This window comes from Ostrinia nubilalis, chromosome Z (genome assembly GCF_963855985.1).
Source record: "Ostrinia nubilalis chromosome Z, ilOstNubi1.1, whole genome shotgun sequence".
NCBI classification, from domain to species: domain Eukaryota; kingdom Metazoa; phylum Arthropoda; class Insecta; order Lepidoptera; family Crambidae; genus Ostrinia; species Ostrinia nubilalis.
Window position 1 is genome coordinate 11,431,016 of NC_087119.1, and position 17,141 is coordinate 11,448,156.

A 17,141-nucleotide genomic window follows, 5' to 3' on the forward strand; every position below is an offset into this window, starting at 1 on the left:
ATAGCTCCAAGGTAGTTAACCGGGATACCATAACTATAAAAGCTGTATCATCATTGTGATGCTAGTCATGCCACCATGTCTATTAGATACTTAAATGTTACTACTAAAATGTATAATAAGCTGGGAGTGGGATTAACCCTCATTCCTCATTTACAACTGACGGGATATAGGTACTCCTCCTTGCTAAGCGGGTGTACTTTTTGGTACACGATAAACACTATTTTTTTTTGTGTCAAAAAACCTCTTTTTTTCTTTCATTCCTTGGGCTATTAATACAAATGAAACAAATTTTGAGAAGAGCTTGTACGTTTGTAATTTAATTAAACAATTTCAATACATTAGTTACAATCAATTATGCAATTATCTTAAATTAACAAAACATACAGTGGTAAATACCAAAAAATTATACCATTCGGTAAATAGGAACTTTTGTTTTTGTTATGTTTTAATTAAATATATGTGGGTACATGATGTATACCTACTCAGTTAAGCGAAATTTTATCGCTTGAAGTTAGAACAAAAAATAGGCAAACTGCATAAATAAACTTAATTAATGTATTTGCTGATGGCATCTTGTGGGGAAAGATCGTAAATATTAATCATTATTTTTTAAACAGATTTGATTTATTTTGATTGTGGATAGGTACAACAAGACGATTGTGTTTCTTTAGTTTTTTAGACAAATTGTAAGAAGTGTCCACATACTGTGATTTGTACAAAATATGATAGTAAAATGTATTTCTACCATAACAATACATCATATAAATTACTTTCGGGCTTTTATACAACACAAACTTTTTCCACATTTTTATCGACGCTTAATTACTTATAATAATGTATGGAATGACAATGGCGATCTTGCTTAGGTAGGATCGGCCACTGTGCTAACTCTCCATTACCGTTTTTGCTCTTGCTCTCATCAAATGGTGATTCTTTGCGATAGAACCAGATGACAGGACCGGCAATGGGTAGTTAACACTTGCCGATAGTACTACACAATAATAGCAGTGGATTTAATAAAAAGTTGGTTTACTCCTTCATAGGAAATACCCACACTATTAGGTAATGTTTATATTGATCTGTCACGTTCGCAAATAACATTTATTTTGGATGATAATAATGCTAATGACAACAAATATTATGTCTACAATGGTATGTACAGGGAAATCGACCAGCTTTCTGACACAGGTCTACTACTACAGTAAGAGGTACACTTGAGCCGCCGGCGGCTGATGTGAACCTAAAGGTCAACTATAGGCTGTATAAATTAGTTCAATCAATATTTCTGGATATAACGAAATAACGCTAATATTTAATTAATGAATAACATTGTTCATTTGTTTTTAAATTGACGAAAAGTGTTTATAATTTTCAAAAATAAGAGCCTAAACGTTAAAAAATCTAAAATTGGTGATAATTTCCATTTTACTATTTTTGTCTTTTGTAAGTTGATATGAGAAAAAATGCCCTAGTAACAGTGAAGAACACAAGAAAAAACCTATTTTCTTCTTCTTGTCGTGTCGACAACAAACCTAAACAGCGTCAGCCCAAAATTCCGCCAAAAGAGTCACGTGGCGTTGTCAGTAGCCTTCAATAAATCTTCCTGCGTGCAGTTGTTTGTTTTCTATTTTAGTAACGGCGTATACTGTTCACTTTGGTTAGTTTATTTTTTTTAAGTATTCGGTCCTCTTCGCCTAACTTACGAGTACTTACGAGTACCGTGCAAAACTGATTTTCTCGACCTCGAAAAATGCCCAATTCTGAAAATTCTTAGGACGGCTTGAACAATCGAATTAAATACTTACGTAATAAAATAAATGCACTAGTATTTAATTTTTAGTTTCTATTCAACTTGACTAATTGAATTTTTTGTCTTTTTGTGTTATGCGTTATCTTTTTCTCTTAATCTTGTATATTGATAAACCTCCAGAATCGAACCCCTTTTAAATGGAATTTAATATATTTAATATTAATGGAATTGAATTTTAAATAAATTTTAAGAATTTGGCATTTTCGACTATCCCCAATATGTATTTTATTGTAAGTTAAATTGTAACAACAAATTAATGAGTTTGTACATCACTACTTTATCTACATTGAGATTTCACTGTGCTGTTTAGTGTAGGTGCTTGGTGAAGGCTATAATCTCATAAACGACGGTACCGTTTTGCCCATGTAATGTGGGACAGCATGCTAGTTTTTAATAGAGAACTCGGCTTAAAAACACTAAATGCACAGTCATCAACGATAATAATCCTTTGATAGTGTTGTATGACTGACAAGCATTTGTTCAACATAACCCTTGCACACTCGCATTCGCGGTACGCTGCGACTTGTACTCCTGTTTTATACCCTTATTCTCACTAGATCTTGGTCAGTATATAAATATATAATTGTGACCTAAATTCTAGTGTAAGTAATTATATTTAAAAAAATATAAGAGTAAATAATTCGGATAACACTGACATTGAATGCGTACCCTCATTCACTTCTTAAAAATTGCTCAAAATACACATGCTCTTTTTCTATACACTCGTAAAAAATTTCCTATCTTAATCCTCGTTTGTATCTTAAAAGATATCACTTCTATAAAGGTAAGTAGGTACCAAGATTCACTAAGGGAAAGGGCTCATCGTCATCGCATTGCAAGCGATGAAGCGATGTTCAGCAGACATATTTTACACCGCTCTGGGCGCATTGTTGGCACTCCCATCTATGAATTTATGGTATCTACTTACCTATATTATGTATACATACTCTCTTTGATCATGAGACCGTGTTGTACAGTGTCTCGGATTTTCATTTCTAGGTTGGGAATGCAATCGAATTTTTTTTAGTTTCAAGAATACCCATACTTCAAACTATTCACACATTTACTTATGGAAATTGTTCAGAACAATTATGAGCAAGCATTAATAACGTCGCAACAAATAGCACCATTATTATCGCAGTGCCATGTCCATATCATCCATTTGTATTTAGCAAAAAATTGGTCTAATATAATAAACTTTATAAAGTAACTCGTATAAAAAGTCGCTAAGCCATACATTCTTAATTATCACACTTATAGTTAACATAGACTTAAAACAAGTCCGTTGTATGATTGTTACTTAACTATATTCCTTTGCGATATTGATGATGGCGTCTTTGGTACCGAATATTAAGGCGAACAAGCCGAATATGAGGACGAGTATGTTTTTCCAGATGAGGTATTTGCCTGGGCCGAAGCCGATGTCCCAGTAGGTGATGACTTCGATGAAGGCTGGGGCGATGAGGCCGAGGATGGAGAAGCAGAAGGCTCCGATGACGCCCATGAAGGGGCCGATGGTTGGCACAGCCACGGCCAGCAGAACACACACGGTCACCATGATGGTTCTCATAATGTAGTCGGCGAGGTCCGGCCTCTTGGTAAACTTGTCCTTGATTCCGTTCCACATGATTTCTATGCACACGTAGAACTGGAGCCCGTACGTGCAGAACACTGCAATAGCAATAGCTATCTTCACGATTTGGGCAGGGCTGGAACAAACAAAATGACTGTCAGTAAATGACTACATTTTTGAAGTGTCGAGAATGAAAAATTTGGTTGTAGATTGAAAGATAACGGTAAAACTGAAACATTTGAAGTCACAGCACGTTGTGGCCGTACTATTTATGCTTGTAAGGACTTAGTTCATGCTTAATCTTTAAAACTTCCATAAAACAATTTGCTGCGAACAACAAATTCGTTCGAAAGAAATTTCGTATAACAATTTGCTTACTAAAATACTACATGTTATTTACAATCCTACTTACATCAGTGTCTTATCCAGATCAAGGGTAATGGAATCACTGACGGACTCCCCGAATCGAAGATACCCAAGGAATCCAAGGAGAATGTAGACCAGTGTAACTCCCGACATTCCCTTATTGAGTACTCCGCAAAGCCCAAGCATAGCACGGGGCGTTTTCATCGCGTTTTCCAGTGGCATCACCACACCAATAGCTTCCATGGCAAAAATACTTAGTGAGAAGAACTGAGCCCATTCTGCAGGAGGCTTGAAGAGCATGTTCTTCATATTGTCGGTTTGCAGTTCGCCAGTCCCGACGAGGTAGTAAAAAGTGATTCCAAGACCGAGGCCCATGAAGACGTTGGCGATCATAGATATAGGCGCGAGGTACTTTAGATTGCGGACCCAGGACATGAAGATCAGGGGTAAGAGGAGGGCGATGATGAATATCCTGATTTCAACCTCTTCATCTTGTTTGTCCATGTAGTATGCCACCACCTGTAAAGAATATACGGCTGCATGTAATAATCAGTTAAGAAGCACGTGTCACAGTGATAAAAATACTTTAAAAAACACCTAGGTACATGAAAGTTGACAATAACGAAAATAAACTAATGTAAATGAAAATGTAAAAATGTACCTACCTGTAATATATTTTTGGCTACGATAACTGTATACACTGAGCAGGTTCCGAAGTAGGTCGCGAAGAGACTCACGAGAATAAACACTCTGAAAAAAGAAAAACAATTGATTTTCGCACTTATTCAAAGCATGACGTATTTAAGCTAATGTTTGAGTTTCATTTTATTTTTAAACAGTAAAATGACAGATAAATGTATCCTCTTCAAAGGAAGTAGCGCTGGCCACCTACATCCGATTGATGCAGACATTACTCATTTATTATCAAGGTTCAAGCCTGCAATTTGTTGAATTTCAATAGACATGAGTGTTCCAACCACAGGTACAACCTGGTAAACGAACTCAAAATCAGGGCCGTCTTTAACCTACTAGGGGCCCTGGGCACATAAGGATTAAGGGAGGCCCTTCTCATCTGCAACCATAGTTCATCCCGTTGCCCATAGCGTTCCTTACGACAAAAATTTAATGGACGCAGTAGTCAAGCATGTCTAATTCTTGGCGAATGAATTAACTTTGGGCAGAGTAGATTTTGAATTAAAACCGGGACACGCCCACTCGTAACAAGCATAGGTAATTTAGCTTACTACGAGGGATTAACATGACTATTAGTCATTTGTATTCACTAATCACTAATATTCCTTTTAAAAATATATCCCACTTACCTAAAGGAATAAGCCCAGCTTCGTAATCTCTCCGGTCCATTAGCGAGAGCCGCCTCGCCCACTTCTGGGAAGGTCATGTTAGTTTTCCTGGTCTTCTTGTACAGAACGTGGGCGCACTTTACCTGGGGACAAGAACATATCATTATGATACAAGTGTGTTGAGTTGACAGTTAACACCAACTGATAGTTCTCTCGCACAGCAAAATCAAAATCAAAAATCTTTATTCAGTTTAGACCACAAGTGGCACTTATGAACGTCAAAATATAGTAATTTATAATGAAAAAAAGAAAAGGTATGGGGCACTTTACATGTCTCCTTATCTTTTGGACACTACCAGCGCTTCGAGACAAACATTATTATGGCAAGTGCTGAGAAGAAACGCCGAAACAAACTCAGTGACCACTAATTCCCAGGAATTATCTAACGGTAAGAATAACGTCTACTACGATAGCGAATAGGTACCTAGTTTAAAAACTGAATTCCTATTTATTTATAACATAAATAGAAGTATTTGTGGTTACAGACAAAATGCATTGACCAGACAGTAATTTTATGATAAGACTAGCTTTTTCCCGCGGTTTCATCCGCGTGAAATTCAGTTGGTCACAAATCTTCTGAGTTATAAACTTATACTGTAAAGTTTCATCAAAATCCATTCCGAAGTTTTTGCATGAAAGAGTAACAAACATACTTAATCCATACATACATTCACTTTAGCATTTATAGTACGAGTAAGTAGGATTCCAATACCTACTCTCGTACTTTTGCAGTTGCAAAAGGTATTTTGAAGATTAACAAATCCTAGTTACATTATAATTCAATTCCTTGCCTAATTTGTGTTTCTTGAGAATGAGACAACATTAGGTTAACAGTAACTTTAATTACTTTTATGTATGGTTGTCGTTTAAAACAATACGACTGGAATGGGTGACACTTAAATCAAATTCCAATTGGGAATAAAGACAAAGGAAGTTAACGCTTAAATTAAATAGCTATTGAATAAAGAACCAATTACAGAAGTCATGATTGTATAATTTGTAAGTTACGGCAATTTTACAACAAGTAAAGTTAACATTTTTACATAATTAAAAGTATTAAAACTTTGATTTATGTGTGAATTATTAATCATGTGAATTTCTACTATGTATTGCTTTCAATTTCGAGTACTATGTAGGTATGTATTGCTATAACGAGAACTGGGTAATTTGCAATATGAACCTAAAGACGGTTTATTAAGAGCCATTCACGAGAAAAGTGTTTTTATAAAACAACTACTTAGCGGCCGGCCGTGACTTCGTATGCGTTGAAATTTGGATTTTGCTGAATCTCGTCTTAGTGAGCACCTACGTTCTCCTAGCACTTGTTAGTTTCTGAGATTTCGTGATGAGTGAGTGAGTCAGTCAGTCAGTCAATAAGAGACCCTTCGCTTTTATAGATAAGTATATAAATAGATTTAAATATTCTGCTAAATAATCAGAAGCTACATTGTTTTTCGATGCGTTGTATTTATCAGTTTTATATCTGCGTATTGACCGGCCCTTGAACCTATCAGTCAGGAAATTTTGTGATGAAGTATTTTCTGATGTAATAATAAGTTCCTTTAAAATTTTCGCATTAGCAGAATAAATCTAAGCTATAGAAAAGAAATCGCTATGCATATAAATAGTACCTACCTAGAACCTAAATAGTTAACATTCGCTTGCAGAAAAAGTAAAAGTTAGTCAACCAACAGCTAGGTATTTAGAATTTCAACCGTATTAATTTGTGTGTATTTAAATATAATTTCATATTAAACACATTCTCGTACCTAGTTTAACGTGTAAAAATAACTAATTTTTTTTAACCTATCGACATTTTACTTACCAGTACGTACGAGCAGTGTGTGCAAACAACAGCTACTAGAATAGTGAAGAAAATGCCTGCGACCAATCCTGCATTTTTGAAGGCCATGGGCATGGCCAAGATACCGGTGCCCAGGGATGCCTTCAGGAGATGGGTGAGTGTGTCCATGTTTCTGGAAAGAGAGGCGGTGAACTTAGTCTTCACCTAGCTAGTCAGTCAGCCTTGATACTGGCCTGAACTAAAAAAATAACACATGAATTCACAACCTCTTTTTTTAAGGCTGAGTTGCACCATCTTACTTTCCAAAAATCAAAAATCTGTCAAACTCCATACAAAAAGCACCGGTTACTGTTATTGTTACGGTTAAAATAAGGTGATGCAACTCAGCCTAAGTCGGTACTACGATTTTGTAAGCTAATTAGACATGAATAAAAAATCGAAAGGAATTGACCACCTCTTCCTTTTAAAATTCGGTTAGAATTAACTACCGCTTTTTAATCTATGTTTAACCTGAATTAATACTTATTGACTTTAGACGTTTTTGAATGATGACGAAATTAATTAATTTATTTTGAGGATGGACTGGTTAAGGCAGAAGAATTTTTCAAGTGAATACTAATAATTAATTAATGATTGTTATTTGACATTATAAATGCAAAAACCCAGTAACTCGGTTGTTAGGTAGGTACCTACAGGTAGGAACTTTAATCAAGTAAGTATGCAAATGTTGACTGACCCGTAAAAATAACATTGCTTTTTTTTAAATGATACATTAGGGTATCATAAATTTAGTATTTTACTAAAATAAAAAGTTAGAGCTACTTTTTAGTCTTTGGTGATAAAATAAACCATTGAATAATGAGAGAAATAAGCACGCGTGGATAATGCTACATTAACTTACTTAAAAAAGCAAATGATTACGAGCTAGCGTGTTTAAAAATAAGTCGCAAAAGCGCAAAGTAGCTTACTGGCAATTAAGGAAAACATAAATTAACACTATTATTAGAATCACATAATGTTCTGTGATTAGAATTGGTACTCATTCGCTCAGCAGACAAATACGACAGACCGTAGCACGATTAATTTGTAACGCATAAGTATTATTTCCTTGCTACCTTTTACAATATAGGTAAACTTATTATCTTTAATAAGTTATAGGTATAAGTTTGAGGTCAAAATTAACTGAGGAAAAAATATAATGTTATTGTAGATGATAAGTAGTGACTTGCAAGTATCTACAACCGTAAGATAACATAAAAAAATATCAACAAAATTCCTGTTTACAAACACTTTTTTGCGATAATAATGAAACTTATAATTTCCGACCTAGGTTATCTACATTTAGGGAGATGGAATACCTACACCTTTAAATAACTTCATATTACACTGATAAATATACTCGTAAGTGTTAAACTGATATTGTAAATATTGTGATGAAGACTACACACCTACATCTGACTTGAGATGATAATTATATTTATACACAGAAGTTACTGTATAAAGTGTTAACCTAGCCTTGCAGGATTGAGGCATAGTAGGTTTGGGTTCATATAAAATCAACTGAAAACTATTGTTTAAACCTTTAACTTTAATTTTACTTACTTACCTAGTTAATATTAATTTAACGAGTGACATCATTCCTAAATATCTCAAAACTACAACATTTTGCAGACTTTGGATTGACTGCATACCTATTGTAACACTAGCGATTTTTTAACTATACCGTTTACGCTGTCTTCTGTATTGAGATACTTGTTTAAAACTAATCACAAATCATTTGTAACCTCGAAAAATAACAAGCTTGTAAAAAGAAAAATTACGAGGAAAAAACTTACGAAGTAGGGTTCTCCAACTTCCGTTCTGTGAATGGGTCGAAGTCTGCCGCCTCTGCATCTTTTGTCATGCTGTACCTGGTTGCCACAACAATATTTTACAAATACAATCATATACATATTCCTTATTTATTAAAAACACTGTCACAAATAGCAACGCCACAACAATAATCATTGACATTAACTACTGCGCTATGATTCAAACATTTTTCAACTACCCTCTTTAATTTTTACACCGGTGTTTGTTTATAGCATACCTAAATGTCATCTGTGTAAAAATGTTAGAATATTATGTTTATCGAAAAATTTTCAATATATGGGTATAGTACCTATAGGTACATTAAATAACGGATTGTGAGGACTGACATTGCTGTGGGACAATGTGGGATAAGTTTCCGAACGTGAATAAGTGATCGAGATAGAATAAAGAGTGAGTGAAAGGTAGCACAGGATGTTTATTTACCATTACAAGTAGATGTTTCTCGTACTAGCATACGATAATAATGTTTTAACGAATAAGTAATTATGTTAACATACTCGTAGGTAATGTGGATTGTTGATGTCGAAGTCATGAAAAAATTGCGACCTCATTAAGAAAAACTCACCAATGCAAATCATGGAACATTTAAGAATGCATGCGGGACAAAGAAAGTATCGTACATTTTTTATATTAATTAAGAAATATTGTTAAGTTACTTATCAATTAATAATGTAGTTTACCTATTTTACATGAGGCTTTGTACGTCTTTGTTATGGATGTTTCTGATTAATTTCTAATGCTATCATTATCAGCAAGTAGGTAGTAAACAACTTTTACTTCCATGGACCTAATCCTATGGTGTTTTCTATACTGTTTGTGAAGACTAAGAAGCAAAAACTGCCAAAACACCAAATTTTAGAATATTAATAAAGTAAATAGGTATCAAAATTAAATTGACATGATTGACAGAACGTTAAATCTCATTGGTGTCGACATTTAAACCGTCCTGATTTTACTTACTAACTATAAGTTATGTCTACGTACTCACGGACATCGAACCGTGGACAGTAGAGCGTGAAACGGAGACCACGAGCAATGTTCGTTCGTTAAACCTACTACCATATTATGTATTCTGTGCTACTACCTCTAAACATACAGTTCAATTCCCTTTAGAGCTATCTCCACTTCTATCGAGACCCAAAAAATGTATTAAATGGTTTTTATAAACTTACGTTTTGACAATTTTTTCTTTACTCTTCTCCTCTGGAGACAGGAACGTCTCCAATTCCTGGGGTGGTACCCCGCCATTTGATTCCTATAAAACAATAAACATGACACATTTTATATAGATATTAGTGAGTTTGTATTGGGCAAATTGCTAATGGTCCCGTTAACCCCTCGAGCTAAGCTAAAAATATGCTTTAGTCACGAGTGGGTTCACAATAGTCCAGCAGTGGGCTTCGAGCCAGTGTACTTCGAATCTCAAGTCGGCTAGTCCCAGTCCAACATTTTAAAATGTTAAAAGTGGAAACTTCAAATTCTTTTCTACATCTCAATTAAATAAAGTTAAATCTGTCACTAGTTTCGTAAAATGCTGTTTAAATGGTGATAGCGTATCATACGAGTATACATATTATTATTACGAAGTTTGAACTAAGTACATAATTTCTAGATCAATTTGAAAAGTAAATATCGACAGCAAAATTAGATAACTCTCAGAGAATAAGGCACAATGATGAGATTTCCATGGGAATTCTCAATTATTTCATTACTAGCTAGCTACTTACCATCACCATTTTGAAGGTTTCTTTTTACCTCTGCCCTTTCTTGTAATTTTCCTGTATACACCTGTAGACAAAGAAAATCGTTACCGTTAAATCTGGTATGTCACTAATATTTTAATAACTGCATCCTTGCCATATTCACAGAGATAAAAGTAGGGAACAATACCTATTATTTTATATAAATATGACACTACCGTAAAGAAAGCACTCTGAGATTTTAGTAAATTTAGCTTTGGACTACAAATTGAAATAAAACAATTTTGTCTCGCACATTCAACAGGCGCAATGAGGATCAGTACTGTTGTAGAAAATTCAATAAAACTAGTATCTACGTTAATTTTTAAGACATAAGAAAGATATATCTTTTTGAATTATCCAAATCGGACCATTACTTACGAAGATATTAAGTAATTAACATAGGCCGTTTTTGCCGCTAAAAGTCAACGTACGCAGGGCCGCGTGACGTCACTATATCCGAATCGAGCGCAGCCGGCGTATTATTGGGATGGAAAATATTTTTTTCCAGCTAAACTAGGTATCAGTTTTAGAAAAAAAGTAATTTATAAAAAATAAAAATTGTGAAAAATAAGTATCACTATGTCCAAAAACCACATTTTCATAGGATTCGATGCAATGCGGAGACGCGGTTGGGGTGAGTGTAACTTAATGATTGTTTGTATTGAACATAATAATTGAAATTGAAATTGAAAAAATTTATTGTCAGACCGGGGTCCATAATCGTGTTAGTAACAATTTTCACTTAGCCTATGTTAGTAAGATACAAATAATGAAATAATATGAAGCCGCTTACATAGCACTGGAGACGTGCAAGCTAAGCCAGCGCCCCAGCAGCGGCGAGTCCCACCTGTCAGCCAATGCCCTCAGGATGCCATTTGTACTGCCGCGGAGACGCTCTAGGAGCGATGCGCTCCGCTTCCGAATTATCGCGTGGAAGCCGTCGGTGTGCGCTTCCGCAAACATGGTTGACGCGCTGCAGAACCGCGGCAGGCCAAGTAGCACCCTGAACGCATTGTTGTACTGCACACGCAGTGCGCTGTAAGCGCGCTGGGTAAAGCTGACCCATAGGCTGCACGTGTAAAGAGACTGGCAGTAAGCTTTAAAAAGCGTGATTTTTACTTCATCCTTACAACGCGCAAACCTACGTGCCAACATATTACAACGCACTGACAGCGCCCTGCGCTCCCTTTCTATGTCTACATTATCCTTTAAGTCATCTGTAACCCAGTGACCAAGGTATTTAAATGAGTTAACCCGTTTCAGAGGCATACCACAAAGTGTTAAGTGCGGAACTGATGAGTATGTTTTAGTCCGCGATTTGAAGATCATGAACTCACTCTTCGACACATTATATTTGAGTCCATGTGCCATCGCATACTCCTCGCATATCTTAAGCAGTTTACGCATAGCTGCAATCGACGGGGTCAGCAGCACCATGTCATCAGCATAACTAATATTATTAATACAAACGCCGTCGATATGACACCCGACCTTGGTGCTGCTGAGCCCCTCGATCAGTCGGTTCATGTACAAGTTGAAGAGGCTTGGCGAGCTCAACCCCCCCTGCCTCACCCCGCACTCCAACGTGTACACGTCCGAGAAAGCCCCCGCCCACTTAACACTGTTCTTTTGATTGTTGTACCAATACCCAAACATTGACACGATCTCAGGCGGTATGTTTTTTTCGTTGCTTAGCTTTTCCCATAGTATGTTATATGAGACTAGGTCGAACGCCTTTGATAGGTCCAAATAGCAGGCGTAAACGGGTGTTTTTCTGTCCGTATAGTACTGGACGGTCTGCTTAAGACAAAGAATTAGCGCTTTCCTTTGACAAACGTGGCCTGAACCCAAACTGAGCATCGTGTAGGTCAAGGTGCCGATTCAATTGTTTATTAAGCAGACTGTCCAGTACCTTGGCTATAATTGTAGCTAACGAAATAGGCCTGTAGTTAGACAGATCGGATACATCACCAGTTTTATTTTTTACTATTGGTACAACAATCGTATACATTAAATCATCTGGCAAATAACAATGTTTCATACATAGGTTAAAAAACATACACAAAACCCTCTGTAAATGCACACCTGCATATTTAAGATGCTCGATGCTCAGGCCATCGTGTCCTGGCGATTTACCTCTTGACATTTTTCTTATTACTATTTAATATAATAATACATAATATGATGCTAATAATACCCAGTTTCTGGCCTGGGGGGGGGGGGGGGGATAAGTCATACCCAGCTTATAGCCTGGGGGGAGGGGCAAGCCTTACCCAGCTTCTGGCCTTGGTGGGAGGGGGGGAGAGGCAAGTCATACCCAGTTTCTGGCCTGGGGGGGGGGGGGGGAGTCATACCTAGCTTCTGGCCGAGGGGGAGTCATACCTAGCTTATGCTTATGGACTGGGGGAAGGGGCTAGCCTTACCCAGCTTCTGGCCTGGGGGAGGGGGGGGGGGGGTCAAGTCATAACCAGTTTCTATGGGCTGGGGGGAGGGGCTAGCCTTACCCAGCTTCTGGCCTGGGGGGAGGGGGGGGGGGGTCAAGTCATACCCAGTTTCTGGCCTGGGAGGGGGGGTATGTAATACCCAGCTTCTGGCCGAGGGGGAGTCATACCCAGCTTATGCTTATGGGCTAGGGGGAGGGGCTAGCTTTACCCAGCTTCTGGCCTGGGGGAGGGGGGGGGGGGGTCAAGTCATACCCAGTTTCTGGCATTTCTGGCATGGGGGGGGTGTCATTAAAGGGGCTAAGATTAAATAGATTTCCAGGAGGGAGCAGCTGTCCTTTCCTGCAGCAGCTGCCCTGCCCATGGGAACGGCGAATAGATAGGTAGGTGCGTAGGTTTAACTCAGAAAAACTAAATAACAGGTAGGTATTGCGTGTACATCGAAATGATCTTCATAGCAATGTCTTGTAGCCTAGGCAGAGTGTATCTGCCTCAGCTATACCTTATTGTTAGAAGTAAATAAATTAATACTTATACATTTTTATATTTTACTTGGAAGAAGACATCACTTATGAACACTTTATTTGAATAAATCGCCAAATATACCACCGCGGAGACCCCAATCGCGTCTCTGCGTTCCATTGAATCGTATGAGCGTATGGATTTTTTGCGTTATTTTTCACAATTTCTAGTTTTAAAAATTATCTATCGATAGCTTACTTTATTCTGATGAATAAATGTCATTACAAGTTTTTCTCTAAAACTGATAGTTTGGCTAGAAAAAAATATTTTCTATCCACGCAGTACGCCGGCAGCGTTCGGATCGGATATATTGACGTCATCGTCCCCGCGCCGGGCGGTCAGTGAACTTTTTTAGTAATTTGGCCATAACTTCGTCAGTTTTTGTCGTAGAACAAAAATTTTTGGACTGTGTATTAAGGATTTCTTAGCCCTATAAATCTGCATTCACAGTTAAAAATCGAAATGATCCTCATTGGAATAAACAGTGGGTGTCAGCTTTTTACAAAAGTGTCAAAAATAATTTTAAAAACTCCAATAGATATTTAAAAATAGAGAAGATTGTTGATAAACTAAAATAGGCTAAAGTTTAAGAGCGTTTACGTCTAGCGTGGCATGTCAAGTTTAGGTAATTTCGATGCTAGTTTTATTCACACTAAAATAATTATGACTGTGTGCGTGTTCTCACGCTCTATAGTCAAACCAAAATACTTTGATCCACCATCGTAAAAGTGTGCCAGGCTGTCAAGTGACAGCTCAAGGAAACTATAAAATCCTAATCAATAATAAATACGTAAATTCTTTATCAAATAGTAAATTATCAATTAAAGATTTTTTACTATTTTGAGAATATTTTATACAGCCTATGTTCAGCAGAAAAATTTTTGAATTTTAATGGTGAGAGATTTTTTCAAATCGGTTCTATTCAAAACAAACTTTTCCTGTTTACTATTCTTTTTTTATCCGGAAAATGCATAACATTTCATACCCACCAGCTGCGGGGGCAGCTAGTGGGTTATGTGGGGTTCTTCCTACCAGAAGGTGGGTAGCCCCTACACCCACTAAAAACCTGACCCGGTTAACCAGAGTCTCGGCTGAGGCCTCTCGCTCCCCTTTTCCACTGCTTCTTTCTGTGAAAGAACGCTTTCAAAGAAAGTAAGCACACTATGCCATAAGATTATTTGTCTCATCATATATTTTATACTAATGTAGATATTGTTTCCGAAAGCGAGCGGGTTCATTCCGTACCTGTACGCTTCATGCGTTCTCTAGCAAAAGCTGAAAATCAGTGTTCTGCCCTTTTGAGGGTAGTGTTTATACTGAGCTCTTTGCTTTTTGCATCGCTGCGGCACACATCACTCTGACGCAGGGAACTATTTGAAACGCTAGTCATCTTTATCTTATGTTGTTTTGTCACTTTTGTTATGTTGCAACTGTTGAAATTATTGCTAACCTGTGAACCTGTGTAACAAAATACCAGTGGTGTCACCTAGTGTGTTTCTTGACTAACTTTCGATGCTAACTTTATTTCGATATTGAATTGAATTTCAATAGCAACTATACATAATGTGTGTGTTAAAAGCATTAAAAAAAGTGTGTCACAACAAATAAACAATTTATCTATCTATCTCACGCCTCTTCCCGATTGGTAGGGAGAGGTCATTTCCAACCGCCGCTTGTTCGCTTAGGATGGGCACTGTTGGAGCGTGTCAGACGTCAGTCTGCTGCGGTGACTCACGTGCCAAGACTGCAGTGTTAACTGACAACCATCTACAGGCTCTCGGCCTATACGGTGGAGGAATGGCCCGAAGCACCCATGGCCCGGTAGAACCTGGGTCGCCCTTTGTGTGAGGCGATCATGCCGTCGCCACCCACTCCTCTAATACAGTCAGAACTGCCTCTATGGTGCGACGTAAAATTTGGCTGACGGCCAGGCGTACCCTTCAGCACTCTAGGGCTTAGATCCTCAAGCCTCTACCTTTTGGTTTCCACCTCTCGTGATGCACGTACACGTACATTTCCCCTTGGGACCTATGGTCACCTCGCAACTGGCGTCTATTCTCGGTTGTCGACACTAGCTTTGTCGCCACTGAGGATAAATGGCATAAATAATATCGATTGTCACCAGTGGTGACACATACTTTCCCAGTTGTAGCTACAGGCTTTCTCACAACTTATGTCAAATTAAAAAAAATACATCCCAATTATGCCTAGTGGGGACGTACACAAATATTGACGCAAATGTCATCGTGCATGACATACGTAAAGTAAAAGTCAAGTAAGACCAGATGAATACAAATATTATTAATTTTATTAATAATTCGTACGCGTGGACCTCGTTTTACTCCTTACTTCGTAAAATCTGTTGTTTGATATCATGTTGATAGATGGCGTTTCACGGCTTCCCCCGCATGAATATTTACGAACGTCAAAAACAGTAGTTTGTCCAGCGCTGTAGATTTTAACCAATGACGATAGATTGCGCTTTTTAGACACGTCTTATTTATTTATTGAAATTTATTTGTCACATATCGTCATAAATTATAGCCTATAATTATGTTAATCTGGTTTATAAACAATAATACTGTAAAGTTTCAACAAAATCCGTTCAGTAGTTTTTGAGTGAAAGAGTAACAAACATCCAGACATCCAAACTTTCGCATTTATAATATTAGTAGGATTGTTATACGTCGCCACTAATGACAATATTTTTTTTCCCATTTATCCTCAGTAGGGACATAGTCAGTGTCCACAACCGGGAATAGACGGACTGCGGATACTATGCGGTATCCACGAATTACCTCAGCCTGTGCCTCAGTGATATCATGCGTTGCGCTTTTTTGAACAGTAGGATGTTCCACGACTACACAGCACTGTGCCATACTCGAGCCCCATATAGGACCATATAACGCGCGACGCAAAAGTATAGTCAGCGACTCAGTGCAGCCGGGCCTCCGAGATTAGGCATCAACCGGCTTAGTGCGCCGGCGGTAGCCAAAAGCTTAGGGGTGAGACGATTCAAGTGGCCGTCAAATGACCACTGTCCAACTAACTACAATCCGAGGTACCTACCGCAAAGATTTTCCGACTGTAATATGTTGTGCATGTTCCCCCTACAACTAGGTGGGACCCTGCTGGCAGAGCATTCCTATTAACTATTCTGTAACCACCTATTTATGGCAAATAAATTATTAGTATTATTCCTCTTTATAATATTAGTAGGTATACATACATAACTTGCTGTTCCAAATTTTCGTCATTCGTTTTCGTTTCATCGCTAAAAATAACTTAATTTTATTTTTCATTACGTCGGAAATAGAATTTGTAGTAAAAATAGACTGTAATGAAAAATAACAATAAAATATTTTAATTACCACGTGATCGCAAAATCTACCACCAAGATTTTGCGGATACACTATAAAAGTCCAGCTACCTGTCAAAGATCAACGTACGCGTGACACATGTCAGCAGAGCACCGAGCGACGTGACCTCACTCTGGAACGCCTCGAGGCGGACTGAATTTGAACGATTCGTGCGCGGCGTTTTATAGTACTTTTCAAATACTCATAGAAAAAAAATTACAATGAATTATTTTAAATTTCAAAGTAAATATTTTTGATAAGATATTCTTCTATAATATTAAGCTATTTTTG

General features: G+C 37.4%; 2 protein-coding genes across 3 annotated transcripts in view; both read right to left on the minus strand.

Moving 5' to 3' along the window:
- Nucleotides 1-288: 288 nt before the first annotated feature.
- The window catches only part of LOC135086762 (proton-coupled amino acid transporter-like protein pathetic), a 37,959-nt gene continuing 21,106 nt past the window's right edge, over nucleotides 289-17,141 (minus strand). Inside the window, exons 2-9 of one of the 2 annotated variants that reach the window (XM_063981550.1) lie at nucleotides 10,514-10,574; nucleotides 9,959-10,041; nucleotides 8,750-8,824; nucleotides 6,936-7,086; nucleotides 5,072-5,193; nucleotides 4,415-4,499; nucleotides 3,796-4,268; nucleotides 289-3,519 (exon numbers count right to left, since the gene is read on the minus strand). In XM_063981550.1, the coding sequence (XP_063837620.1) occupies nucleotides 3,111-3,519; nucleotides 3,796-4,268; nucleotides 4,415-4,499; nucleotides 5,072-5,193; nucleotides 6,936-7,086; nucleotides 8,750-8,824; nucleotides 9,959-10,041; nucleotides 10,514-10,522 (1,407 nt within the window). In that variant the 5' untranslated portion in view covers nucleotides 10,523-10,574 and the 3' untranslated portion in view covers nucleotides 289-3,110. Of the gene's footprint in view, nucleotides 3,520-3,795; nucleotides 4,269-4,414; nucleotides 4,500-5,071; nucleotides 5,194-6,935; nucleotides 7,087-8,749; nucleotides 8,825-9,466; nucleotides 9,578-9,958; nucleotides 10,042-10,513; nucleotides 10,575-17,141 lie in introns of those variants that run through there. The other variant, XM_063981551.1, reaches the window with a different exon arrangement.
- Nucleotides 11,231-12,388, minus strand: LOC135087087 (uncharacterized). The gene has a single exon (XM_063981928.1). The coding sequence runs from the start codon at nucleotides 12,386-12,388 to the stop codon at nucleotides 11,318-11,320; it is 1,071 nt and encodes a 356-aa protein (XP_063837998.1). The 3' UTR covers nucleotides 11,231-11,317.